General features: G+C 58.6%; 3 protein-coding genes and 1 long non-coding RNA gene across 4 annotated transcripts; 2 read left to right on the forward strand and 2 right to left on the reverse strand.

Annotated features, from left to right (window-relative positions):
* Positions 1-1,261: 1,261 nt before the first annotated feature.
* On the forward strand, positions 1,262-25,708 carry LOC133280009 (uncharacterized). Its single transcript, XM_061474292.1, has 8 exons — positions 1,262-1,389; positions 1,505-1,603; positions 1,778-3,270; positions 4,877-5,719; positions 18,207-18,521; positions 19,853-19,961; positions 20,518-20,631; positions 21,493-25,708. Exons 1-8 carry the CDS (start codon positions 1,317-1,319, stop codon positions 24,231-24,233), a joined length of 5,787 nt encoding a protein of 1,928 aa, XP_061330276.1. The 5' UTR covers positions 1,262-1,316; the 3' UTR covers positions 24,234-25,708.
* Positions 4,098-5,742, forward strand: LRRC61 (leucine rich repeat containing 61). The gene is made up of 2 exons (XM_061474473.1): positions 4,098-4,151; positions 4,877-5,742. Exons 1-2 carry the CDS (start codon positions 4,104-4,106, stop codon positions 5,726-5,728), a joined length of 900 nt encoding a protein of 299 aa, XP_061330457.1. The 5' UTR covers positions 4,098-4,103; the 3' UTR covers positions 5,729-5,742.
* Positions 6,419-8,769, reverse strand: RARRES2 (retinoic acid receptor responder 2). Its single transcript, XM_061474483.1, has 5 exons — positions 8,473-8,769; positions 7,946-8,050; positions 6,969-7,073; positions 6,757-6,886; positions 6,419-6,543 (listed from the first exon to the last, which is right to left on the reverse strand). The coding sequence occupies exons 1-4, from the start codon at positions 8,635-8,637 to the stop codon at positions 6,773-6,775; spliced, it is 489 nt and encodes a 162-aa protein (XP_061330467.1). The 5' UTR covers positions 8,638-8,769; the 3' UTR covers positions 6,419-6,543; positions 6,757-6,772.
* On the reverse strand, positions 11,038-16,209 carry LOC133280097 (uncharacterized). Its single transcript, XR_009747065.1, has 2 exons — positions 15,927-16,209; positions 11,038-11,319 (listed from the first exon to the last, which is right to left on the reverse strand). It is a non-coding gene; the product is annotated as an uncharacterized LOC133280097 (long non-coding RNA).
* Positions 25,709-26,898: the final 1,190 nt, after the last annotated feature.

The raw sequence follows: 26,898 nt of genomic DNA on the forward strand, positions 1-26,898 counted from the left end.
ATCTGGAGCCCCCCCCGGCGGCTCAACCCAGTGGGGCCACATCCTGGATCCGGCACATCTGGGATTAAGCATTAGGAGCATAGATGTGCTGTGGTACCCATAACCTAGCCCCCTACCCCAGCAATGCCTCTTGGTGCCCTGGGCCATGGACCCCCAAACCTTCCCCACAGGGACAGGGACACAGCTCCTGGCTCCTGCTGCCCCTTGGCTGTCCCACATCCACTGCCCCCATCCACTGCCAGCCCCACAGCCGGGTCCCCGTTGTCTTCCTGTGTCCTCACATCACAGCCAGCCCCACGGTTGTGTCCCCCGTGTGTCCCCGCTGCCACCAGCCCCATGAGTGAGTCCCCCCAAGTCTCTCCCCGTGTCCCACACCACCTCCAGCCCCATGTCAGGGTCCTGCCACATCCCCCCGTGTCCCCCCCACCCACACCTCAAACTCTTGCCCCTCCGGTGGTGGGGGGACAGGAGGGGGGGGACACTATGTGGGATAACTGAGGGGGGTATGGGACACGGACGGCGCAGCGCGGGGAGGGGCGGGAGCGGTTCTCCCGGTGCCCGGGATGGGGGGGGCGGACCCGGCAGGGGCGGGGGGACCGGCGGCCACCGCGGGCGAGGCGGGGCCCCGCGACGGCAGTGGCGGTGGGGCAGGTAGGAGCGGTGGGAGCAGGGGTCCCCGCCCCGAGGCTGCGGTGACGGGTGCGTTTTGGGAGAGCGAGCACCGGGACCGGGACCGGGATCAGGATCGGGACCGGCGGTGAAGGCACGCGCGGCCCCCGGAGGGAGGGGGGCAAGAAGGGAGCGTGTGTGTGTGTGTGTGTGTGTGTGTGTGTGTGTGTGTGTGTGTGTGTGTGTGAGGAAGGGCGGAGGGAGGAGGAAGGTGAGGAGGGGCGGGGGGGGCAGGAAGGGAGCGGGGAAATCGGGGGGGCGGGACAGGATGGCGGAGGGGGGGTTTGGGGGGAAGCGCGGGGTATGGTGGGAGAGGGGCGAATAGAAGGGTTTGGGGGGCTGTAGTGGGCATAGAGGGGGCTTGGGCACAGGGGAACACAGGGGAAATGGGATGGGGGGGGACTGTGAGCTGAGCATGGGGCTGGGGTGGGGACATCCCACTGGTGGGTGACACCCCGGAATGTGTCCCCGGCTGCCAACCCTCTGCGGGGGACTCAGGGCTAGGGGGACCCCGTGCCCCAACATCCATCACTGACACCAAATGAGACCCCGTGGGTGGGATGGAGGCAGCGGGTGCCTGTTCCCCGCTGCCGTTTTGGGAGAAGCTCAGGGAGGGGCTCACCCCAGCCCATCCCACAGGGTCCCTCATGGCTAAGCCGGAGCCGGAGCCAGTGCTGGAGCAGGCGGAGAAGATGGAGGTGCCGGCTTGTGCCGGTTCAGGTGGGTCCTGCCCCTTCCCTGCCCATCGCCTCACTCCACAGGGCTCTGGGGTCCCCAAGGGGCCATGACAGAGCCAGTGGGGGACCCTGTGGCTTCGCGCCCATTGTCTCCACAGTGCAGCTGGTGGTCCCCAAGGCCGAGGAGATGGCTGGGGGTGACAGCGCAGAGCTGGGGGCTGCCGGGGAGCTGGGGGGCCTGGAGCTCAGCTGCTCAGGTGAGGGCACAGGCTGGCGGCACCAGCACACAGCAAACCTACCAGGTGGCCCGGCACAGCCCCGGCACTGCTGGGCACACAGTGGCAGCACAGGGATGCTGGCTTGGTCCCCATGTGCTGGAGCCGCCCATCCTCAGCACTGTGTCCCACCACCTGGCTGTGTGTGCCCTGCAGAGGACTGGCTGGTGAGGAAGGTGAAGGTGGAAGAGGAGGATGAAGAGTGGTCAGCTGGCCCCGGCACTGAGGCCCTGCTGGCGGGGCAGGCTCCGGATGGTGCCTTCCCCCACACAGCAGGCATACCGGACTGCACCGGTGCCTGTGCCTGCAAACCAGAGCCGCTGCTCCCGGAGGAGCTGGGCTACGGCACACTGCCCGCCTTCACCCTGCCACCATGGCCACTGCTGAGCCAGAGCCTGGCTGGCGCTGGCAGCTGTGAGCGCTGCTGCCAGGCACGGCTCAGCCCAGGGATGCCGGTGGGCGACGGTGACGGCAACGACGGTGAGCCCCAGCCCCACGGGTGCTGCAGGACGCCGGCCCCAGAGCGGCCCTTTGCCTGTGCGCAGTGCGGGAAGGGCTTTGGGAAGAAGGCTCACCTGACGCGGCACCTGCGGGTGCACACGGGCGAGCGGCCCTACCCCTGCGGGCAGTGCGGGCGCCGGTTCCGGCAGAAGATCCACCTGCGCTCACACCAGAAGACACACACAGGTGAGCGGCCCTTCCCCTGCCCTGAATGCGGCCGCCGCTTCCGCAAGAAGACGCACCTGGTGCGGCACCACCGCACGCACACGGGCGAGCGGCCCTTCCCCTGCACCCGCTGCGGCCGCTGCTTTGCACACAAGCAGCACCTCCTGCGGCACCAGCGCCTGCACGACGAGCCAGCGGAGACAGCAGACGGTGAGGGGGTCGCAGCTGAGCAGAAGCCTTTCCCCTGCCCCGAGTGTGGGAAGAGCTTCAGCTGGAAGAAGAACCTGGCATCACACCGCCGGCTGCACCGCGAGGGCCGGCCCTTCACTTGCGCCGAGTGCGGCCGCGGCTTTGGCGACAAGCGGCACCTGACGGCGCACCTGCGGGGGCACATGGGGCTGAAGCCGTTTGCCTGCCCACACTGCGAGAAGACCTTCAGCCACAAGCCCAACCTGGCCACGCACCAGCTGGCGCATGCCGGCGAGCGGCCCTTCACCTGCCCGCAGTGCGCCCGTGCCTTCACCCTGCGCCAGCACCTCCTGCGGCACCTGCGGGTGCACACGGGTGAGCGGCCCTTCGCCTGCCCACAGTGCGGCCGGCGCTTTGGCTCCCGGACCAACCTCGTGGCACACGCCAAGGTGCACGCCGGCACCCGGCCCTTCGCCTGCGAGCTGTGTGGTCGCGGCTTCGGGCGCAAGTCGCACTTGGCACGGCACCAGGCGGTGCACACCGGCACCCGGCCCCACGCCTGTGCACAGTGTGGCAAGCGCTTCAGCTCCAAGACCAACCTAGTGCGGCACCAGGCGGTGCACACTGGGCACCGGCCCTACATCTGTACCCACTGCGGCAAGAGCTTCAGCCGCAAGACGCACCTCCTGCGCCACGAGCGCACGCACGCTGCTGCCAACACCACCGCTGCAGACAGTGTGCCACAGCAGAGCTGGACGGCACCCGCCGCGCCGGCACCCACCGCGATCTGCCCATGAGCACTGGAGGACCAGTGCTGGGATGGGGATGCCGGGGCGTGAGCAGCAGGATGTGCTGGGGACCCTGGGGACTGTATGCTGGGACATCGTGAGATGTGCCGGGGTCCCTGGGAGCTGAGCACTAGGATGTGCCGTGCCAGGATGTGCTAGATGTGCAAAAGGCCAAGTGCCAGGACATGCCGGGGACTCTGGGGGCTGAGCACTGGGCATGCTGGGATATGCCGGTGTGTGCCATGGTTCCCAAAGGCTGAGCACCAGGACGTGCCGGGAGCTGAGCGCCTGGACTTGCTGGGGTCCCTGGGCACCAGGACATGCTGGGACACGCCAGGACGTGTGGGGTCCCTGGGGACTGAGCGCTGTGGTGTGCAGATGTGAGGTGTGTTGGGGAATTCTGAAGGCCAAACACCAGAATATGCTGGGACATTCCAGGGATCCTGGCAGCTCCCAGTGATGCATCCTCAGTACCGTCCCCAGGCCGGTGACCCCTCAGTGGGGCTCACTGCCAGCTGCTACCCACAGCGCCAGCCGGGCCGCATCCTCGGGTGCCGGTTGGCTCCAGTGCAGTTCCCTATTGCCACCGGCAGTGCAGCGCATGGCCCCGAGCGCGGCGCCGGGGCTGCCAGAGGCACTGTGGCTCTGAACCGGCGGGTGGGGTGGGACCATTCAATAAACCGGATCTGCTCGAACGACCCGGGGTCCGGGTTGGGGGCGCTAGGGCCAGCGGGAGCCGCGGGTGGGTCCCGTCCCTGTGCGCGGGGTCCGTGTTCGGTCTGGGGGGGGGGGGGACGGACGCGGTCACTGCGGGGGGGGCGGTGCGGCCGCTTGTCTCCATGGCAACGGGGGGCGGGGCCGCGGGGGCTGCCGGGAGCCGCCGTGCGGTGAGCTGGGGAGGGGGGAACGGGGGGCAGCGGGGGAACGGGGCCGGAGGGGAGCAGGGGACACCTGGGGTGGGGGGGGTGGGTCTAGGGGTCCCCCACGCGTGTCCTCCATCCCCCGAAGCCCCCCATGGATCTGCCCCACTCGTGTACACGGCCCCCTCGCCCCACATGGGCTCTGGACCCCACGCGTGTCCCTGCATCTCCAAAATACCCATCCCACGGTGTGCCCCACACTTGTCCCTGCACCCCCAGGATGCCCCACATGTGCCCCAGCACCCCACGGTTTGCCCAGTGCATGCCACCAGGGCACCTTGTGATTTGCCCCATGTCCCAGGGCACCCCGTGGTGCCCCCTGTGGTGCCCCCTGTACGTGGCCTCATGCGCTAAGGGAACCCCATGCCTCCTTCTGCCCTTGCACCCCGGTATACTCCACCATGTACCGCACATGTCCCCATACCCCTCAGGGCATCCCACATGTCCCCATGTTCTTGCACCGCTGGGATACCCCATGGGTCCGCATCTCCCTGCACCCATGAGATACCCCATAGCATGCCCCACTTGTACCCACAGGTGCCCCACACATGTCCATGCACCCCAGAGCAACCCAATGGGTGCCAGCCACCGACCCCATTTTTCCCTCCAGGCTCCAGACCCACAGCTGGAGGTCTCAGAGTGCAGGGCTGCCTCCCCCATAACCCATCGCCTCCTTCTTCCCCCCTGTCAAGCTGACAGATCCAGGGTCCCCGGCTGGGATGGAGGGTCACAGTGAGGCAGCTGCCAAGGAGGAGGAGGAGGAAGAGGAGGAGGAGGAAGGGGTGCGGATCACCCCGCAGCTGCTGAAGGCCGCCACTGGCGAGTTTGCTCTGGAGTCCATCCTGCTGCTGCGCCTGCGGGGCCGCGGCATCGCGCACTTGGGCTGCCTGGGCGACTGCACCAACCTGGAGTGGCTGGACCTGTCTGGCAACGCCATCGCCCAGCTGGGGCCGCTGGCTGCCCTCCGCTCCCTTGCTGTCCTCAACCTGTCCCGCAACCGCGTGTCCAGCCTGGAGCCGCTTGCCTCCTGCCGCAGCCTGCAGAGCCTCAACCTGGCCGGCAACCTGGTGAGCAGCCTGCGGGCACTGCGGTGCCTGGCGGGGCTGCGGCACCTCGAGAGCCTGCGACTGCGTGACCCCCTTGCCCGTCTTGACAACCCGCTCTGTGCCGTGGCTGCCTACCGCGACGCGCTGGCCGACATGCTGCCCGGCCTCAAGGCCATTGACGGCGAGCGGGTGGCCGGCTGCGGCAGTGAGCTCTACCAGCTCTGCCGGGATCTCGACAGCTCGCTGGGACACAGTGCCGGTGGTGGTGCCGGCGGCGGTGCCGGTGCTGACCCACCCCGTGCAGCTCAGCCCTGGGTAGAGGCTGGTTTCTGGGAGCCGCGGCCGCCGCGGCGCAGCTCCATCATGGAGGAGGCGTACAGACAGTTCAGGGAGGTGCTGCAGGAGTGCCGGGAGCTGGGCCGCCGCGCCGACGACACCATTGCCCAGGCAGAGCGGGCGCTCAGCACCCGCCATGACCCCAGCTCCTTTGTCTTCTGAGCTGTGCTGTGCCCGGACCCGAGAGAGGAGCTCAGGGAATGGGCAGCTGGGGCAGCACCAGAGGCAGCCATGGGACTGCTTGGCTTTACTCCATCACTGGGGCTCCGGGCTGGGGGCTGACCAGGGCTCCCTGTGCCTGGTGGAGCAGTGAGGGGAGCAGTGATGTCCTTGGAGACCTGGGGCCAGTCTTGAGCTATCCAGCCTGGAGGAGAGGCTGCGGGGCTGGGAGGTGACACACAGGGACCAGGAGATGGTCTGGGAATGTCATGAGGACATTGTGGGGACCCGGGAGTGTCATAGGGACATTGTGGGGCCATCGTGGGGACCAGAGGATGTCATGGGGACATTGTGGGGACTGGGGGGTGTTGTGGTGTCCATGGCACATTGTGGGGATGTCACAGGGACCAGAGGACATCGTGGGACTGGGGGACATCACAGGGCCATGGGGATGTCACATAAACATCATGAGGCCTGGGGGCCATCATGGGGCCATGCAGTAAAGCCGTGCTGTCCTCACATGTGTCCTCCCAGGTCCCTCTGTGCTGTGTCATCCTGGGCACCGAGCAGCCAGGGGGAGCTTGCTCCTCATCCCTCCTCCCCACTGGGGACAGCGGGTGGGGGGTGATGCACCTGGAGCCCCCCACCTGAGCCCCCCCCAGTCCCCCAATGGGAATAACAGCAGCAACACCAGGAGCCAGAGCCGGGTTTACTGCTGAGTTGTGGTGGGCAAGGGGTGTCCTGCGGTCACGCAGTGCTGGAGGGCGGCAAGCGGGGGGACCCCAGGGTGGCGTCCGTGTCCTCAGGGTGGCGGCGACCTGGAGGGGGACATGGAGGCAGGGCTGGTTGTGAGTGGGACCCCTCACTCCCCATCACCCTGTCACCCACGTCATGTCCCCAGGGCCAGCTCACCCTGGAGGTGCAGCCCTGGCAGATGCCCCCTGGCTGGGGGTCCCAATCTGGCTCCGATCTTGGCAGTGGAGCCCCCCCCATCCCACCGGGGATGCTGGGGTGCTGCGGGTGGCACCTACCGTGAGGGGTTGGGGCCTAGGCCGGCAGGCCCTTGGAGAAGGCATACATCCCAGGCAGGTACAGCGCATCCCCGCCCCTGCCGGCCTCCTCCACTGCCCGGCACTCAGCCTCGTCCCGGTGCTTGATCTCCTGTGGAGCAGAGAACAATGCTGGCACCCACCGCAGCACTGCCCGGTGCTGGTGCTGGTGCTGGTGCTGGGGGTCAGCTCACCTTCACTGCCAGGTGATGGCTGGGGCCGCAGTTGTGGTACTTGTCCAGCACCTTGGAGACATCACTGCTGTCAAACTTGTAGCAAGCCAGGCAGGTTGGCTTCCTCTGCAGGGAGAGCGTGGCATGTTCATGTCATAGCAACACAGCATCTTAGAATGGTTTGGGTTAGAAAGGTCCTTAAAATCATCCAGTTCCACCAGAGCAGGTGGCTCAATGCCTCGTTCAACGTGGCCTTGAACAACGCCAGGGATGGAGCATTTGCCACGTCTTTGGGCAGCCTGTTCCAGTGCCTCTCCACCCTCACAGTAAAGAATTTCTTCTTTATATCCAATCTAAACTTCCCCTGTTTAAGTCTGAACCTGTTACCCCTTGTCCTGTCACTACAGTCCCTAATGAAGAGTACCTCCCCAGCATCCCTATAGCCCCCCTTCAGATACTGGAAGGCTGCTATGAGGTCTCCACGCAGCCTTCTCTTCTCCAGGCTGAACAGCCCCAACTTTCTCAGCCTGTCTTCATACAGGAGGTGCTCCAGTCCCCTGATCATCCTCGTGGCCCTCCTCTGGACTTGTTCCAGCAGTTCCATGTCCTTTTTATGTTGAGGACACCAGAACTGCACACAATACTCCAGGTGAGGTCTCACGAGAGCAGAGTAAAGGGGCAGGATCACCTCCTTCGACCTGCTGGTCACGCTCCTTTTGATGCAGCCCAGGATACGCTTGGCTTTCTGGGCTGTGAGCGTACACTGAAGCCGGCTCATGTTCAGTTTCTCATGGACCAACACCCCCAAGTCCTTCTCCGCAGGGCTGCTCTGAATCCAGTCTCCCCCAACCTGTAGCTGTGCCTGGGATCTGGCCACCATGGGTGCCACTTGCCATGCCATGGCTGGAGCTGCTGTCCCCCCCAGCCCTCCCTGGGGGCAGGGGCAGATAGAGGTGCTGTGTCCCTGCGGGATGTGCCCGCTGCCAGCTCTAACTCACCCGGTTCTCCAGGACCCTGCAGTTCTGCCGGCGCAGTGCCCGCTTGCTGCAGGCCGTCTGCACCAGGTTGACCCGCAGCTGGACAAAGGTTCCTGAGGAGTCTTCCTGCAGGGATATGGGACTGCAGGTCAGCCACAGCAGGGGGACGGAGTGGCCGACATGGGACTGTCAGTGCCATACCCTCAGTGCCATGCCAACCCTGTGCCAGGGGCTGCTTAGAACATCGGGGGGACCCCAACCCCAAGGGGACATCCAGCTTGCTGGCACCTCATGAGGTGGCCCAAACTCGGGGTCCCAGAGCCCACAGCCCTTCCTGATTAACAATCAAGGCCCAATGTCAGTGCTCCTGGTGTAGCCAGGCACCAGTGGTTAATGAGTAGCTGAGCTCTGACTCCCCACGACCATCCGTGCCCATGGGGCTGCCCCCTGGCCCTCCTCCAGGACACTCCGTCACCCCAACCCCCTCCCCACCATCCCCGATGACATGGGGCAGGAGGCTCGGCTGCCTCCGCAGCCCCAGCGCTCACCCGCTCGACGGCCCCTTCCACCGCCTGCTCCTTGAAGAGGAAATGCACGCTGCTGCGCCCGTGGAAATAGTCCAGCACCTCCTTCACCACCCGCCGCTGCAGCGGGGACTGGCTGGCAGCAGCCAGGGCCACCAGGCCCAGGCAGAGGGCTAACAGGAGCCTCATCCCTGTGGCAGGGGCCTGCCTGACCCCGGGGAACCGCAGCGATCGACCCGCTGCCGGTGTTGGTCTTTCATTAACCGATTTCCTGGGATCTGCCCTCTTTTCCGCCCCAGGGCCGGCCCCGCTTGCGCAGCGTGTGTGCCCCCCCCCCCCTCCCCAAACCCACCCTCGGCACGGCCCCTCTGGCACAGCCACAGTAGGAGGGGTTGGCCACGGCTACCGCAGCACACCGGGGGGACACCAGGTCACCCCAGCTTCATGTCCCGTGGGAAGCGCTGCCAAGGAGCTGGAGCAGGGAAGCAGATCTTTAGCCTGGGGCAGGAAAGCTGCTCAGGCCTGGCAGCCAGACGTCGCTGTGGCAGGAAGGGACCCCCAAAGGCTCTCCCCCACTGTGCGACAGTGTGACTGGGGGTGTCGGATTAGAGCCTCGGGGTACTGACCATGGGTAACCCCCTTCTCCATGGGGGAACTCCAGGGCCACACAACAGGCCTGGAGGGAGAGGGGGGCCCAGCACATCAGCCTCAAGGGGGGGGGGGGGGGCAGGCTGGCTGAGACCAACACCCTGCTTCCAGCTGGGGCACCACAGTGGGGCTGAGGTCTCCATCCTGGAGTGTTAGAATCTTAAACACTTTTCTTGTGAACACTCAGGTCAGCCACAGCAGTGAAACAGTGATTTATTGAATGTTTTTGTGAAAATGGGTGTCCTAGTGAGTAAACACACCCAGTGACTACAGAGTTCTTCCCTTTATTCCCTATCCCCGACCGCAAAGTCCCTCCCTTGTTTCCCACTGGTTGGGTACTCCAAGGTGCACAGCCTATCCAACATCCCATATGAAGTCCCGCCCCTCTCTGCATCTCCCACTACTCCGGTCTGAGAGCCCACTCCCCTTATTTGCTAACCCCCTGTCATGTTACGGTTTCTGCACATTGCTGAACTTGTTATGAGCTGTAACCATTAACCCAGATCCTGACAGAGCTTCCTGCCTTGCCATTGTGTTCCGACAGTTACGTTCAGTTAATGGCTGACTGCAAAACCAGTATCTTAATACTTTTCACAATTCCTCCTTTTTGTTTGAATATTTGCTTTTTGCATGAATTCTAAGGTGCTGTTCCCTTTTCAAATGCCAGGGTAAACGGAATGGCCAACTGGACAATTGCACACGTGCCTTTCCAATTTGGAGGAAGCGTAGGTCTCAAGACTCTCCCTCCACAATACCACCACAGGTCCGCTCTGGGGATACTCAGAGCTGAGTAATTACCTGTTTCCTCCTCAGCCACATTTAGCAATTCCGTGCACATCTCCAGCTGTCCAAGATCTTTCGTAGCACTCGCACCCTTCCGTGAGAGACAAGCTGTATGGTTACCAGCTGCCGAGGAGAAGGTTGGGGGTACCTTGATATCCTTCTTTCGTAGTGCAGGGAACAGCAATGAAAGAGACTTACAGGCTTCGTTTCCCCATGCAGTCCTTTCCTGGTACAATGCGATCATACACCTCATTCCTTGTGCATCTTTACTCCATCCTAAAGGAAAAGGGACTACCTGTGCTGTAGGTCGCCCTGAAGCACATGCATCGCAATTGCTTCTGTTTAAGCTTTTCACTCTGTATTTGACCAATTCTACCCTGGTATTTGTATCTCCATATCCTGTTTCTGTTTCAGACGTCCGCTTCAAATCTTTCCCCTTTTCTACCTTAGGATTATTTGGTGGAGGAATGGTAGTGTCTGTAGTTTGGGTATGTTCATTTCTCTTTGGTTCCCAAACTACAATTTGAAGTCTAGCAAGTGGATCTTTTCCTGGCACATCTGCCCCAAGGCCGTAAGTTTGGCTTACTTCCCCATCAGCATTTGTAATGGTAAGTATTACGGGATTGCATTCTAAGTCCTTACAGTCAGGGTCTACGTGACCTTTAAACATTGCAATTTTACTTTTTAGAGACTTTCCCCAAGCGTTGGGTGAGACCCAGCCATTAAAGGCAGTGGTAAACCAAACATCACTCCACCCGGGACAAGGTGGTCCCCAGTATGGCTGGAGATAATACTCTGGGCATAAGTATTTATCGTGACTGCTTAATTTCCTTTGCTCTTTTAGATCTCCACACTTGAGCACTTGACAGGCGTCAAATTGGATAGTTTGTGGATTCTGTGCCTTAGTAATATTTATCTGCAATTTGACTGGGTATCCCAGCAATTCTCTCATTTGCTCAACATAGGCTTCTTGTTCCAAACTTTTTCCTTGAACTCCTAATAAACAAAAGGTCATTATCACTATGATCTTCCACATTTTTTCTTTTTCTGCTAATCAGTCTCCTGCCTTTCTCTTTTATCCCCAAAACCTATGTTTTCAGCACAGCAAATACAAGATAATCTTATAAAGGTTCTTACAAATGTTTGGAAGCAGGAGTGTATGCTTATTGTCTCTTTATCTTAATATAGAGGGGGTTCCCAGTTGATTGTACTCAGTCTTCAGATGGGAGTTCCACTGGTCCTTTTATCCTTGTATAGTGTGTCCAACCTTTTCCGGCAGTCCTCACAGCAGTTTCAGTGGTCAACAGTACATGAAATGGGCTGTCCAACATAGGCTGTAATTTAAAGTCCTTCAATGACTTGATCAGTATCTGGTCCCCTGGTTGAATGGTATGAACTGTGAATTCCAAGGGTGGCGTTTGAGCGTGGAGTCCTTTGTTTCTGAGAAAAGACAAGGAAGAATATAGCTCCAGTATATAATTCTTTAGGAAGATATTTTTGGTTTCAAACTGCAGGATCTCACCTACTTTACCCACATATGGTAGACCAAATAACATTTTATATGGCTCCAAAGGCGTATTTGGAGTCTGTATAGATAGTTCCTTCACTTCCTTCTAATATTTGTAAAGCCTGGTTCACGGCATTTAATTCACATGTTCAGGCTGACCAAGTATTTGGTAGTCGCCCTGCTTCCCTTATACCGTGATTGCTCCCATCAGCAGCTGCATAACTATTGTGCCTTTTCCCCTGTATGACACTGGAGGAGCCACCAATGACTAGGTGGAGGCCAGCATTTAATGGTATATCTCTTAGATCAGGATGTACCTTTGCTTGGTACTCTACTATGTCAAGGCAATTGGGTTCAAGATTCTGACCATTTGCTTCCCCTTTCCACAAAAAGGTGGCTGGATTGAGACACAAACCAGGAGTTAAGACCAGATCATCTTTTTCCATTAATACAGCTTTGTATTTCAGAATCCTGGAATCAGTAAGCCATCTCCCTGCTTCTCAGTTAAGATTTTTACTTGATGTGGAGTGCTTACCACAAGTGCTCCTCCAAACGTTAGTTTTTTACTTTTCTCTACCAAAAAGTCAGTAGCTGCAACTGCTTGTGCACACTCTGCCATCCTCAGGAGACTGGATCAAATAATTTCGAAAGGCAGGCCACGGGCTGTCATTCATCTCCCAGTTCCAAGCCCATGGCTCCCAGAGCCGTTCCCGTGGGGCAAATAAATGAAAGGGTTTGTCTAGGGACGGTAAAGCTAACACGGGAACAGTTATCAAACTTTGTTTTAGCTTTTGCACTAGTTCTTCTTCTAAAAAAACAGGTGGTTCTTCTAATAATTCTAAGTACAACCCCTTTGTCTTTAGTGCGTATGACTCAATCCACAGGTGACAGGAGCCTGTCAGCCCTAGGAACTTTCTCAGCTCCTTTTTAGTCCTTGGGAGAGGTAATTCAACTATTTTTTTTATTCCCTCTAGGTTCATATTTCCCTTTCCTTCACTGATTAAGTGTTCCAGGTCTTCGTCACGGTTTAAGCCCAGCCGATAACTCAGAACCATGCAACCACTCTCTCACTCCCGCCCTTCTTCCCCCCACTGACTCCCGGCAGGATGGGGAGGAGAACTGAAAGAATATGAATCCCATGGGTTGAGATAAGAACAGTCCATTAACTAAGGTATAACACAAACCACTACTGACGCCACCAATAATAATAATGATAAGGGAAATAACAAGGGAAGAGAATATAAAACTAAAAGGGGAGAAGGAAAAGAAACCAATAAACAGCAGAGATGCACAATGCAATTGCTCATCTCCTGCTGACCAATACCCAGCCTGACCTGAGCAGTGACTGTTCCTTCCAGGTAACTCTCCCCAGTTTATATCCTGGGCATGACGTGCTGTGGTATGGAATACCTCTTTGGTTAGTTTGGGTCAGGTGTCCTGTCTCTGCTTCCTCCCGTCTTCTTGTGCCCCTCCTCACTGGCAGAGTGTGAGAGACTGAAAAGTCCTTGACTGGAGTGAGCGTTACTCAGCAATAACTAAAACATCGGTGTGTTATCAGCATTGTTCTCAGACTAAAGCCAGAACACAGCACTGCACCAGCTACTAAGAAGAATAATAACTGTTACAGCTGAAACCAGGACAGTATTTGACCTCTTTTTCTACATACTGCAATCTGTTCTTCGATACTCTTAGGTCTTGTTCTCCCAGAAAGTTTAGTAATGTGTTTGTTCTGCTACTGCCTCTTTCTTTTTCCCTGAAATTGACAAATCATCCACATATTGCCACAGGGTGACGCATGGGGGTGGTCTGAATTTTTCTAATACTTGTTCTAACACCTGCACAAATAAATTTGGTGACTCTGTAAATCCCTGCGGCAACACCATCCATCTAAACTGCTGTTTATGCCCCATGTAGGGGTCCTCCCATTCCAATGCAAACACGTCTCGGCTTTGTGGATCCAACAGGCATGCCAAAAAGGCATCCTTCAGATCCACAGCACTGAACCATTCATGTTCATGTGATATTTTGCTCATTAAGGTATAAGGATTGAGGACCACTGGATGCCAGACTTGGACTATTTGGTTCAGTTTTCTCAAATCCTGGACCAAACGATGTGACCTGTCGGATTTTCTTACAGGTAAAAAGGGGACACACAGGGTTTCAACAGCCCATCTTTGATCAAAGCTTCTATGACCGCCTGAAGCCCTTTGTGTCCTTCCAGTAGGATAGGATATTGCTTTTGGTTTACCACGTCACCTTCCCTTTTCAACTTGATTTTTAAAGGGTATGTCCAGTCTTCCCCTATTTCTTTCTTTCACCCAAACTACTGGATCTATTTCCTTTTCATCTTTTTCTGTTAATAGGACCATAAACATAATCCTAATTGTACAATCTAATCTCTTCCTAATGCATTCCATGCCTCAGGAATATATAAAAAATTCCCTTTAGTTGTTTTATTTCCTAATTTTAACATGGTGTTTTCAAACACGGGGACTGGGAATCCTTCTCCTTTTACTCCTGAGACTATCAGGTTTTGATCAGATAGTTTCAATCCTTGGGGTATAAAGTTTAATGAGGTTTGAGCAGCTCCCATATCAACTAAGAAAACCCCACTTCCTCATCCTGAGGAAAGTCCCACTTTCAAATTTACCAAGGGTTCTTGGTGGGACTTGAAGTTAAGAAACCCCTGACTCCCCCATTCAGTATCTTCAAAGGTCATCAACAGGATTACCTGCTCCTCCTTCTCAAGACTGGGACATTCACATTTAAAATGTCCACTTTTCCCACACAGGAAGCAACATGCTGATGGCTGGACAACCTGTGGTGACTGCTAAGGTCTTCCCTGTCCCCTACTAAGAGGAGGAAGCATTACAACCCTCATACCTCTTCCCCTTGTCCACATTCCTCGATCCCTTTGAACCATTGGTTCTAATTTGTTTTTCCACTACTGGATTCACTGTGGACATCATCACATCATCATTTTTGCTTTTTTGCCTTTGTTTCTCCTCCTCTTGCTTTACAAAAACTTTTTGGGCTTCCCTTAGTAATTCCTCTAAGGGTCTTTCACTTCACCCATCTATTTTCCTAATGTTTGGCCAAGTCTTAATTACAAAATGGACTTTCAGTAGACCCTGGGCTACAGCATCTTCAGGATTCATTCCTGAATACTTCCTCATTTGATCCCTCAATCACTGCAAGAACACTGGGGGGGGGGGGGGTGTGTGTGTCATCTTTTTCTTGTTCTGTTTCAAAAGCCTTTGCAAAATTCTGAGATTTTGGGACCAACTTTTTTTTATTCTTTTATTCTCTGGATTATTAAGTCTCTTAAATCTCTCATATTAGCCTGGTGGGCTGGGTTATTATTATCCCAATTTGGCTGCACATTGGGAAACTTGTGTTCTGCTGGTAGAACTCCTTGACCAGGCGGGTGCCTTCTTTTCCACTCTGTCATGGCTGCCCTTCTAACCATTCCCCTTTCCTCTCCCGTAAATAAGATATTCATTATAGACACTATTTCTTCCCAAGAATAAAAGTTGGGTCCCCAAACCTGATCTAATTGCTCTGCTAACCCTATAGGGTCTTCGATTAAAGGTTTCATTTTTTTTTTTAAACATTTCTAACTTCAGCGCTGGTGAGTGGGGCAGTCACACACCCTACTTGTCCTGCACTCAGCGGAACCTCCCATGGGAGACAGAAGCTCTCGGTAATCCCCCCTTTCTTGGGCTGTTCTTTTCCCGTGGGCATAGGAAAGTCTAGGAGATATTCCTTACATTGGTCCGGTTCTTTAGTTAAGTTAGAATATTCAGCCTGAGGCAGGGCACTGGCTGTAGCTCCCTGATGAGTTAACTGATCATCCTTATGGGAGAGAGGATTGAATAAAGCCAGTTTCATCAGGGTTTTCTGGAGGTGGACCAGCGATAATTGGGGAAAGGGGCAAACATTTCAATGGATCCCAGGCTTCAGACTTCCCAGCGTCTTCTTCATGTTTTTCACTGATTCTTTTCAAAGTAAGTAACTGAGTTGCAGGGTTTCCTATTCAGCATGCAGCATAATAATTCCTGCAAAAAGGTTTTCTTACTATTTATGGGCAGATTTAAAGTTTGATGTACCCAAGCTTCATCCGTTCCATATTCTGGCCAGAAAATGGGCAGTGGTTCAATACTCTCTCTTGTCCAAACAAAACAACAATACTGTATCATCTTTTTCTTACCCTTCCCTCTTGTAGAGGACTTATCTTTCCAGTATTTTAACATTCTCCCTAAGGGACTATCTGGAGGAAAGTTATTCCCGGGATGATTCTTCTCATTCCCTCTTTTCCTTAGTCCTACTACTCTTTTTCTCCATTCTATTTCCCAAGACGTCCTTTCAACAAGTCCTTATGCTCTGTCCTTCTCCGCCTGTATCCCTTGTGGACTAACAGAAATGTGGATCCGGACTCCACACTTGCTTCATACTTATTTGTATCTCTCAAACACAATCACTCAAGTCTCTCAGAGTGCCCAAACCACCAAGGTAACACTTTAACACCCCATTTTCTTACCTTGGCCTGCACACGGAGTTGCCTGGTCGCTGACAGAAGGAAAAACTACTTTTTCCTTCTCTCTTTTCCCCGTCTGGTTCAATGGGTCCACCTTATACAAATGGTCTCACGTCAGCGGCTGCGGAACTGGTGTTGGCGCTGCGCGAGGCCACTGGCATCAACGGGATGCGCCTCCCCGTCCTTTGGCAGCGGAGGTGCCCTCGACGACGCCTTCACCACGGACAAGCCCCGTCTGTTGGAACCCAAACCACTTTTGGAACACTGAGGTCAGACACACTGCTTGCAGTGATTTATCAAACCTATTAGCAAAACCGGGTGTCCTGCTGACTAAACACACCCAACGGCTACAAACTTCTTCCCTTTATTCCGCCAAGTCCCTCCCTTGTTTCCCACTGGTTGGGCACTCGGAGGCTCAAGCCTATCCGGGGCACCTGCACATTCCACGGTGAAGTCCCGCCCTTGTCCGCATCTCCCACTCTTCCAACTCGAGACCCCGCTCCCCGTATGTGCCAACCCCTTTATGCTGTGGTGTCTGCACGTTGCTGGACTTGGTACGAGGTGTAACCACTGACCCAGCTCCTGGCAGAGTTTCCCGCCTTAACCGCCATCTTGTTACCGTGCTCCGACAGTTACGCTCGTTTAATGGCCGACAGCTAAAACAGTAACGTAGCGCTTTATACAGGAGCAGGGCTGGGTGCTGGCGGTGGCCGGGACCCCGCACCGACCCGGGCAGAGCCTCCCGCGGCTGTAAGGCCCCCGGGGGTGCAGGCGGTGCCGGTACCGGAGCGGGGTGGCGGGGGAGAAGGAGGAGCGCTTCCTGCTGGTGCCGACAGAGGGCGCTGCCGGCAGCGCTAGAGAAGCCGACCCGGAAGTGCTCTCGCTCGGCGGCGGGCGCGCGCCCCTTTCCCCCCTCTTTTTCCTCCTCCTTTTCCTCCCTTCTTTCCCCCCGCTCCGCCGCCGCGCGCGGTGACGTCACCGCCGCGACGACGTCATCGTGTCGCGGGACATCGCCCGCCCGTGAGTTTCCCCGGGGAGGCGGCTCCGGGACCTGGCGGGGGGTGGGGGTGGGTGGGGGGTGTCGCCATGGCAACGCTCGGCCTGGCACGGAGCGGGGCCGGGGCCGGAGGGGGCCCGGGACGCGGTGTTGGGTACCGGAGGTGTGGGCCGCGGGGCACCGGGGCCTTTCGATCCCGGTGAACCGGAGGGTGCTGGTACCCCCCGGGGTGCCCCCGCCACTGCCGTGTCCGTACCCTCGCGTGCCAGGGAGGAGAGGCGGGAAAGCACCGCTGCTTCCTGGGGCGTGAAAGACGGGATTGGGGTGGGAACACCGGTGGGGTGGGGGCCGGGGCTGCGGGTGTCACACTGGGTCTGGCTCCATGGCCAGTTTCTGCCACCGCTGGAGACCTGTCACATCAAGTGGCAGCACCACCTGCTGCTCCCACCCCTTCTCCAGGTGTCATGGGATGGGGCATCGGCACCTCTCCCTCTGTTTTGGGTTCAAGTCCTCCACCCATGCTCCTGAGAGCTGGTTCTCTCCTCTGGAGCAGTGACTACGGCAGTGGGATGGTGCCATGGGCAGGCATGGGCTCGAGGCCCTGCCTGCCCTCAGAGAGCCTCAGGAATCCCCACCCCACACAGCATTCCCAATGCCCTTTGGCTGTGCCAGGGCTGGTGATGGCTGTGGGGAGTGATGCAGCTCCATTGCACTCACCATGGTGGCACCTAATGATGAAGGTAACGATGCCTGGAACCATGTTGCCACAACGGGTGCCTGCCCCAGAGAATCCCTGTGCTACCAGGGAGGGAGGAAGGGTTGGGATCCTGCTAGCTCCCACATGGCCCGGCCCCTCTCCCCAGCCAGATTCCAACCCGTGTTCTACGAACAAGGAGGCTGGCAGTGTTGGAGGGGTGATGTGGGATACAGGGGCTCTCCCAGTAGCCACATCCTCTGTGTGCTGTGCCAGGGTGCTTGAGTGGGCTGGGCACCTCTAGGGAAGACGGGTGAGGCGTGAGACTGGGACGGGAGGCGTTTGTCTGGGCTCTCTCCTGGTGGGTGTTCAGGAGCCGGGAGCTAGACCCTCGCTCCCTGTGACACAGGGTGAGGCCACACTGGGGCACTTCCCGGCAGCGGCACTTCCCGGTCCCCTAGCATGCAGTGCTGGGGCCTCTTGGCATGGACTACAAATCCCACTAGCGCTGCGCGTGCAGCGGCGTGGAAGCTTTGCCGTAAACAGAACGAATCCGGGCCAGAGCCGGGGTCAGCGCCTTCCTCTCCCCTAAAATAACTCGGGGGAGGAGGAGGAGGAGGAGAAGGAGGAGGAGGAGGAGGAGGGGGGATACAGACACAGCGGGGCCTCTCCCTGTGCGGCCGAGCTTCGCCTCTCGGCGCTTCCCTGCTCACCGGCTCTTCTCTCTTGCTCTGCCAGGGCCCAGGAGCAGCCATTTGGAGGAAGTCGGGGACGAGCGGAGCCCGCGACCGTGGCGGAAGGCGGAGGGGAAGCACGGCCGCCGCCCGGCGCCCTCCCCGGCGCTCATGTCCTCTCCCCTCGCCGGGCGGCCCCGAGGGGAGCCATGTCTGCAGGGGGAGCGCCCCAGGTACGTGGAGAAGGGGGGTAACGGGTTCCTTGCCATCCCAGTGGAATGGCTGCTGGAGCGTGGCCCCTTCCAGCCGTGGCAGAGCAGTCAGGGTGGCCAGAGGGATCCCGGCTCCTTTTCCATTTGGGGGGGGAAGGGGGGGGGATTTGGGGGTTTTCCAGGTGGGTGGAAGCTCTCCCGGTGCTTTTCTCCCCGAGTTGCTGAGCAAACCCCCCACAAGAGTTTTATTTTCTTCTAAATTGGCGCTTCTGAAAGTCACGGCAGGCGTCAGAGCGCGGCGGGTGCCGCGTCTCCTGCCATCTGCTCCCCTCGCTCCTGCCAAGCTGTGGAGGAGTTCCGAGGGAAGAGGGGAGGAATCCTGGGGGGGGAGTGTGGGGTGTGAAGATGGGTGGATTGGGTTTAGAGCTTCCCAGGAAGAGCCAGTCTGGATCTGTGCAGGGGTTCCCTCCCCAGGCATAGACCCCAGGTGGGCTGGCTGATCCCATGAAGGGATCCTGTTGGATGGGGTGGGATGGGGTTTGTGAATCCAGAGTGCCAGGAGAACACTTCAGGGGTGATCCTGCGAGTCAGGATCCCCCCCTCCTCCATTAGCTCTCAAGTTCAGGTTCAAGGGGTGCAAGGGCTTTTGTTGAAAGTGGTGTGGTGTGCCCATCACCTCACTGTGGGGCTGGTGGTGGTTTGTGGGTACTGATCCCAAAGCCCATCCTTTCGATCAGGGAATTCTTCAAGTGGGAAAAGACTTTTAAGATTGGGTTCAACCATTAAACTGGCACTGCCAAGGCCATGTCCCCAAGTGCCACATCTACACATCTAAATCCCTCGAGGGGTGGTGACTCCACCACTGCCCTGGGCAGCCTGTGCCAGTGCTTGACAACACTTTTGGTGAAGAAATTTTTCCCAATATCTAATCTAACCCTCCCCTGGTGCAGCTTGAGGCTGTTTCCCTTTTGTCCTATTGCTTGTTAGTTGGGAGAAGAGACCGACCCCCACCCCAGTACAACCTCCTTTCATGAAGTTCTAGAGAGCGATAAGGTCTCCCCTGAGCCTTCTCTTCTAAACAACCCCAGTGTCCTCAGCAGCTCCTCACAGGCCTTGTGCTCCAGACCCTTTGCCAGCTTTGTTGCCCTTTTCTGGACTGGCTTGAGCACCTCAGTGTCTGTCTTGTCCTGAGGGCCCCAGAACTGAACGCAGGATTTGAGGTGTGGCCTCACCAGTGTCGAGCACAGGGGGATGGTCCCTCCCCTCATCCCACCAGCCAAAAACCCCAAAGAAACAGCCCCAAACCCACAATGGGGACCTGCTGAAACCCCTTCTCCTCTCTCCATCACCAGCCTTCCCACGCCCTGAACCTGCTGCCATACCCCCGGCTGAGTGAGGTGCCAAGAGCCGGACACGAGCTGGATGCTGTCGGCACTGAGATCCCGTCCGACCCCTGCACAGGTGATACAGGGTTGTGGGTGCCCTTGGGTGTTCTCCAGTCTATCCTGCGGGAACCCCACTTCCAACTGACTGCTCCTCTTGACCGGGTGGGGGGGGATTTAGGAGTGGTGTATGTAAACGTGTGCAGATGTGGCTCCCCTGGGAGGAATCCACACCCCGAGGCAGCTCCTTCACCCACTCTGCCCCCACCCCGAGCTGCACTGCTCAAGATGGAGCCTCTTCTTGGGAGGCCCAGCCTGGAATTAAGCGCATTTTTGCGGTAGCCTTTGAAATCCGATCGGAAAAGCGTTACGCCGGATCTGCAGTTACCCGGTGAGTGCTGTCTTCCAAGGAATGGCACTCCTTCCCGCCTTCTGCCTTGCCAGGAGGAGGGAGCCAGGTGCTGGTATTTCCTTTTATCTTTTAATTACACTCCAGGCAGCAACAGCTTAAAATAGATGAAAGCGATGCCCCCCAGCCTCGTTAATTTTAGCTTCTTCATGACCACGTCTGTGCCCAGTGCGAACGTTCTGCAGTGTGCCGGTTCCCGGTGACCGGCTCTTATCCCTCCAAACAGGCTACAGGTTCTTCAAGCCTGGCGGGTTGTTTGGCATCAAGCAGTCGGAGGAACCGTACCCCGAAGGGCAGCAGATGCAGGAGGACAGCAAGATCCTCGTGAGCCCCTGTGCGGGTGAGTGCACCCTGCGACACGGTGCCGGCTGCGGCACCACAGGGAAACGGCCCTGGGTGGGTGCGGGAATGTCCTCTTGTGGGCAGAGGCTCTTCAGGGCTAGTTTGCAACCGTTTTGGGCCTTTTTGGCCCAGTTTGCAGCCCTTTGGCGCCAGTATGCAGCCGTTTTTTACCAATTTGGGGCCATTTTGGGGGCCGGTATCTGGCTATTTGGGGCTGGTGCACAGTCATTTTAGGCTAGCTTTCAGCCATTTAGGGCCAGTTTGCAACCATTTTGGGCCAGTCTCTGGCCATTAGAGGCCAGTTTGCCTGCATTTGGGGCAGTTTGGGGCCATTTGGGGCCAGTTTTGCTGGCATTTTGGGGCCGTTTGCTGGCATTTTGGGGCAGTTTGCAGCCAGTTGCAGCCATTTGGGGCCAGTGTGCAGCCATTTTGGGCTAGTTTGCAGCCATATTTTACCAGTTTGTGGCCACTTGGGGCCAGTATGTAGGCCATGTGGACCAGTGTGGGGCCAGTTTGCAGCCATTTTTGACCAGTTTCCAAATAACTTGGGCCATCATGTGGCCGTTCCAGGCCATTTATGGCCTTTTGAGACCAGTTTGCAGCTATCTCTGGCCACTTAACAGCACGTCCTTGCTGTGCTACTGCTGCCAGCACTGCTGTAAGCAAGGTGGGGGTGGAGCAGGCTCTGGGAATGGCTGTGATCCTTCAGAGTGGTACAGCCCACAGTGGTTCAGGTCAGGCAGTGCTGTGAGGAGCCAGGAATCACACTTGATGATCCTTGTGAGTTCCAGCCTGAGATGTTCTCTGATCCCACGAAAGCCTAAAATTAACATCCCAAATCTCTTTGCAACCCATCCAGTTGAGCCCGGCCGAGTGAACAAAGTCGAGCAGCCCGAGGAGAAGCCTGGGGTAGCTGCTGGGGCCCTGGAGCTGTACCCAGCCACCACCAGCAGCTCCAGCCGCTGGTTCCACGCTGGGCAGCGCGCACCAGAGCGCGCCGGCACGGAGCGAGACAGCGCCACCAGCCTCAGCCCGCTGTCCACCCGGGTGGCCTGCTGGGTACCGCAGCTCGGCGCTGGCCCCTTCCGCTGCGCCCAGTGCGGGAAAGGGTTCCGCCAGAAGCAAAGCCTCATCACACACGAGAGGATACACACCGGGGAGAAGCCTTACCGGTGCGGGGACTGCGGAAAGAGCTTCAGCCAGCGCCCCAACCTCCTGACCCACCGCCGTGTACACACCGGGGAGCGCCCATTCCCCTGCACGCAGTGTGGCAAGAGCTTCAGCCAGAAGGCCAACCTCCTAGCACACCAGCGCATCCATGCCGCTGGGGACAAGGCACTAGCGGGCGGCGAGCAGGAGGATGGTGGTTCCGGCAAGCCAAAGCTGCGATCCCAAGGGAGGAGTTACCAGGAGGACACCCCCTTCGTGTGCCCTGAGTGTGGGAAGAGCTTTCGGCAGAAGCCCAACCTCATCACCCACCGACGCATCCACACTGGTGAGAGGCCCTTCACCTGCTTCCTCTGCGGCAGGAGCTTCAACCAGAAGACCAACCTGGTGACCCACTACCGTGTCCACACTGGAGAGCGCCCCTTCGCCTGCACCCAGTGCGGCAAGCGCTTCACCCAGAAAACCAACCTGGTGACGCACCAGAGCACCCACACGGACCTCCGCCCCTTCCCCTGCGGGCAGTGCCAGAAGTGCTTCAAGGACAAGGTCTCCCTCAAAGCCCACCAGAAGACACATGCCCCACGCCAGCGGCGCTGCCCAGGCCGCAGTCCTGCTGCTGGGCTGCCCTATGGGGCTGCACCCACCCTGCTGCAGCCTGGGGGGCCTGAGCAAGAGCCCCCCTTCAGTTCTGTGCCGCCACTGCCCATTCAGAAGATCCCTGAGGGCCAGGAGCTGTACTCCTGCACAGAGAAGAGCTTTCCCCCAAAGGAGCCACTCCTGCCACCACAGCACGCTGCCCTGGGTGAGCAGACCTTCCCCTGTGTCCAGTGTGGGGAGGGCTTCTGCCAGAAGGTGGCTCTCCTCAGGCCACAACACTGTCCCACCACTGAGGCTCCTGGTGCTGGCACAGCAGCCTTCACCCATGGCCCGCACCTCCTGGGGCCACTGGGCGTGCAGCCGGTCCTTGGGGAGGCGACCGCCACGGCCCCCACAGCCCCTGGGGCAGAGAAGCCCTTCATATGTAACCAGTGCGGCAACAGCTTCGGTCTCTGGCTGTCCCTCGTGGCCCACCAGAAGAGCCACACCGGGCAGAAGTGCTACCCATGCCCTGAGCACGAGAAGAGCTCTGGCGATGAGCTCTCCCCCAAAGCTCTCCAGGACAAGCAGGTGGAGGGGAGGGCCTGGCTGTGCCCTGAATGCGGCAGAAGCTTCCCCCAGTACGAGCGGTTGGTGAAGCACCGGCAGAACCACCGTGGGAGAGGGCCCTACCGCTGCGATGTCTGCGGCAAGAGGTTCAGCCTCAAGACCAACCTGGTGACTCACCAGCGCATCCACACTGGTGAGCGGCCTTTCACCTGTGGTGTCTGCGGACGCCGCTTCAACCAGAAAGGTAACCTGGTGACCCACTACCGCACCCACACCGGGGAGCGCCCCTTCGCCTGCACCCAGTGTGGCAAGCGTTTTGCCCAGAAGCCTAACCTCATTGCCCACCAGAAGACCCACACGGGCCGGCAGCCTTTCACCTGCCTCGAGTGTCCCAAGCGCTTCAAGAGCAAGCTGTCCCTGCGGGTACACCAGCGGGTGCACGTGGCTGAGCGGCCCCAGGGCGAGCCAGGCCAACCCCCCGCACCGCAGAGCCATGCCAGCAGCCCCTACCCCTGCTCACTGTGTGGGGAGAGCTTTGAGGAGCACGGGGAGCTGCAGCTGCACCGGCAGGGCCACGCTGGGGAGCGGCCCCACGCCTGTGCTGAGTGCGGGAAGCGCTTCCGCCAGAAGGTGAACTTGGCTGTTCACCAGAGAACCCACACCGGGGAGAGACCATTCCGCTGTGCCGAGTGCGGCAAGGGCTTCAGCCAGAAGGCTCACCTGCTCCGGCACCGCAGGACGCATGCCGGTGCCATCCCACCTTCCTGCTGCGAGGGCACCTGCCCGGCACACCAGGACGAGCCAGACGGCAGCGGCGCTCCCCTGGGAAAAGGCTCAGAGCCCCCCGGCCTGCTGCTGCCCCCCTGCTCCCGTGGAGCCGCTCATGGATCGCTGCCTCGGGATGAGCTCCGGCCAGGAGCGCAGCCCCCCAACAGACCGGAGAGCCCCTCGGGCGCAGCCGACATCCTCCTGCAGCTGATGCAGGAAGAGCAGCAGCACCTCGTGCCTGGCTCCCACCCCCCGCAGGAGGGACCTCCGGGGTCCTGTAAGTGCACCGAGAGCGGGGAGGGCTTGAGCCCAAAGCCGCCAAGCCTGCTGCCGCAGTGCTGCTGCGCTGACTGCCTCAGCCAGCGGCAGCTGCTCCTCAAGCCGCAGCCCGAGTGCCGAGCTGAGCTCTGGTGCAAGTACGGCGGCTGTGCCAGGAGCTTTGAGGAGAAACGAGTCCTGAGAGTGCCTGAGAGAGCGCACGGCGAAGAGAAGCCCTCACCGTGCCCCAGCTGCTTGTAACGCCGGTGCGGGCTGCCCAGACCCGCCTCTGGCGAGAGCCTGCATCACCTTGCTCCTGCACTAAAAGACACCGAAGCTGAAGAGGCGGCAGCTCGTGCTCACCAAATGAGGACAGTGCCGAGGGAGAGCCGCTGGCCGGGACTCATGGTGCCTGCCAGGACACAGAGGTGATGGCGGCTCAGGAGGCTCCACGGCCCCTGTGCAGGACTTGGGAAGCAGGACTTGGATGTGCCACAGGAGCTTCTGTCTTTTGAACGTACCAAATCTGTAGAGGGGACAGAGCTGAGGAGCAGAGACAGACCTTGGGTCTGCGACACCGGCTCCTGCTGTGGCTGTGCAGACCGTTGTGAATGGGAAGAGCTCGGGATCTGGGATCCGTCGGCTTAAAAATCCGCTTCTGCCAGGCAGTGGCACATCTGCCTGCTCCTGCCTCCATCTCCATCATGCTGGGTGATGCATGGACCCAGAGACGCTGTGGGGCAGGTAGGGGCCTCCATGGGTCAAGAGCTTTACCCAGAACCCCCTGTCCTTCTCTTCCAGAGTGGATGTCACTCCACAAGGATGCATTTGGGATGGAGAGCTGTGACCCACTGGCCTGGCCAGAGCAGGACTGGGACTCAACTGGGACTTCCTGTTGATAGGCAGCACAGTCGAGCCTGGGGCTACCCCAGGGGTGGCAGGAGGAGCCAGGAAAATGGGAAAAGCTGGGAAAATGGCCTTGAAGCATCTCAGCTCACCTCTGTTTCTGAAAGGGACCTGGAGAAGCTTCTCCTCTGAGGTCGGAGGGGCATGGGGGAAGACGGGGGGTGGGAAAGGGGGGTGGTGGGTGCTTATGCTTCTCTGCTTGCTCTGTGGGTAATCGTTCTGCCTTGCGCCTCTTTCTGGTACTCACTTCACTCCTGAACAGGTAACATTGACACACCAGTGGAGCTGCAGCGGCTGTGGTCTTGCTGGAGCTGTTGTAGCTGTTGGCACTGGTGGCGGTGTCTGCCCCTTTCCCTGCTAGCAGTTGGGGGGATGCAGGAGTACAGGTTTCCTCACCGGGGCTCATCGGGCATCTCCGCTTCCCCCTCAGTGTGGCAGAGCCATGGAGCTGCGTGGTCAGGGCAGAAACAGGAACCAAATGCTCAAAAGATGTCCTGATCCAAAAGGGGAAAAGGGCTTTGCCTGCTGCCGGAGGGAGACCGGTGTCTCCCTGTGCACGGCTCCAGCCACTGGACAAAGACCTTCCTTGAAAACACGGGGTGGGGTGTCACCAGTGCCCAGCTCGGTGCAGCACCGTGCACGTCTTTGGGGTGCATCCAAAGGGATGCAGCGCGCAGCTTTGCCACCCACCAGGGCCAAGGGGACACCAGGACACAGGTCACAACCAGAGCCTCGCCACCCCTGTTCCCTCTCGCTCTGCTCCAGCTGCGTTTCAGGTCCTTGCAATTCTATTTTTTGAGGTTATTTAAAATAAAAGCTTTCTCACAGCACGCTCCTGCCTCCTCTGTCCTGCGAAGCACTGGGGCTGCTCTGCCCTGGGCTGGCGTGCAGCCTGCGCTCCATCATGGGCTGGCCCCAGTTCTTTGACCCCACGGCTGATTGGTCCTCTCGTCTTGCAGCAGTTTAGTTTATGGCTGCTGGCCGAGCTGCTTGCCAAAGCACTCTGGACTTCAGCATCCCAAAAAACAGATCCTAACAGGGAAAACATGGGGCTGGTGGCAAATCTGGTGCTTTGTGGCTTGGTTTGGGGTCTGGGGACCCTTATCAGTAGCATCCTGGCTGCTCCAGGGTCCTTCCTCTGCCAGAATCACCTTGTGGCCGAGGTCCAGGACCAGCACTGGGGCTGGTGTTCCTTCCTGCTGCTGTGGGCTCCAGGTGAAGTCCTTCAGGGCCACCAGCGCTTTGGGACTGAGCAGGGGCAGGAGGGCTCTGGTTTGGCATCACTTTGGGCTTCATTACCACTAGTGTCCACTGATGACCCCTCCAGGGAGGGAGATACCTTTGCTGGAGAATCACCAGCCCTGGCATGTTGCTTGCCATGCTCTGGGAGGGCCATGGCATGGAGGTGGCCTTCCACCATCCCCCTGCCAGTGCTCAGGGACCAACGTCCCCTTTCCTGTCCCCCAGCAACGCCACCTCCACTGGACCAGGGATGACACCAGCTCAGTGGCTCCACAGCCAGCCCTCAGCTCCAGTGCTCATGGCCTCAGCCCCCTTGGGAAGGGGACAGGTCTCCCCTCACCTTCTGGGCAGCCCCCAGCTCCTGGCACCGGCAGGCACAAACACAGCTGGTGTTTTGGCATCACCAGGCCCCAGCGCAGCAGGTCCAGACAACAGCGATAGCAATCTCTGCCGACGGGCGTCCCGGCTGAGCGCGCTGCTGAGCCCTGGCAAGCTGCAGCCTGCAGAGAGCTCCTGCACCAGGCCCAGCACCTCCACCGTGCCCCATGGCTGCCAAACCTCTGCATGACAGCCCAGTCTGGAGCTGCCTGTGGCACCACAAGCTCCACTCTGTGCTATAGCACCTACTGCTGTCACCGCCAGTGACAGTGTGACAGTGGCATGGATGGCTTTGTGTCACATCTGCTCTGCTCCACCAGAACACCCCCCTGTGTTCCCAGGATCACTGGTGCTCTCATTCCATGGTGCTCTCATTCATTGCTGGGGGTATGTTGGGCCC

This window comes from Pezoporus flaviventris, unplaced genomic scaffold (assembly GCF_033815535.1).
Source record: "Pezoporus flaviventris isolate CSIRO_AGI_PZ_B2104156 unplaced genomic scaffold, CSIRO_AGI_Pfla_v1 ptg000079l, whole genome shotgun sequence".
NCBI classification, from domain to species: Eukaryota; Metazoa; Chordata; class Aves; order Psittaciformes; family Psittacidae; genus Pezoporus; species Pezoporus flaviventris.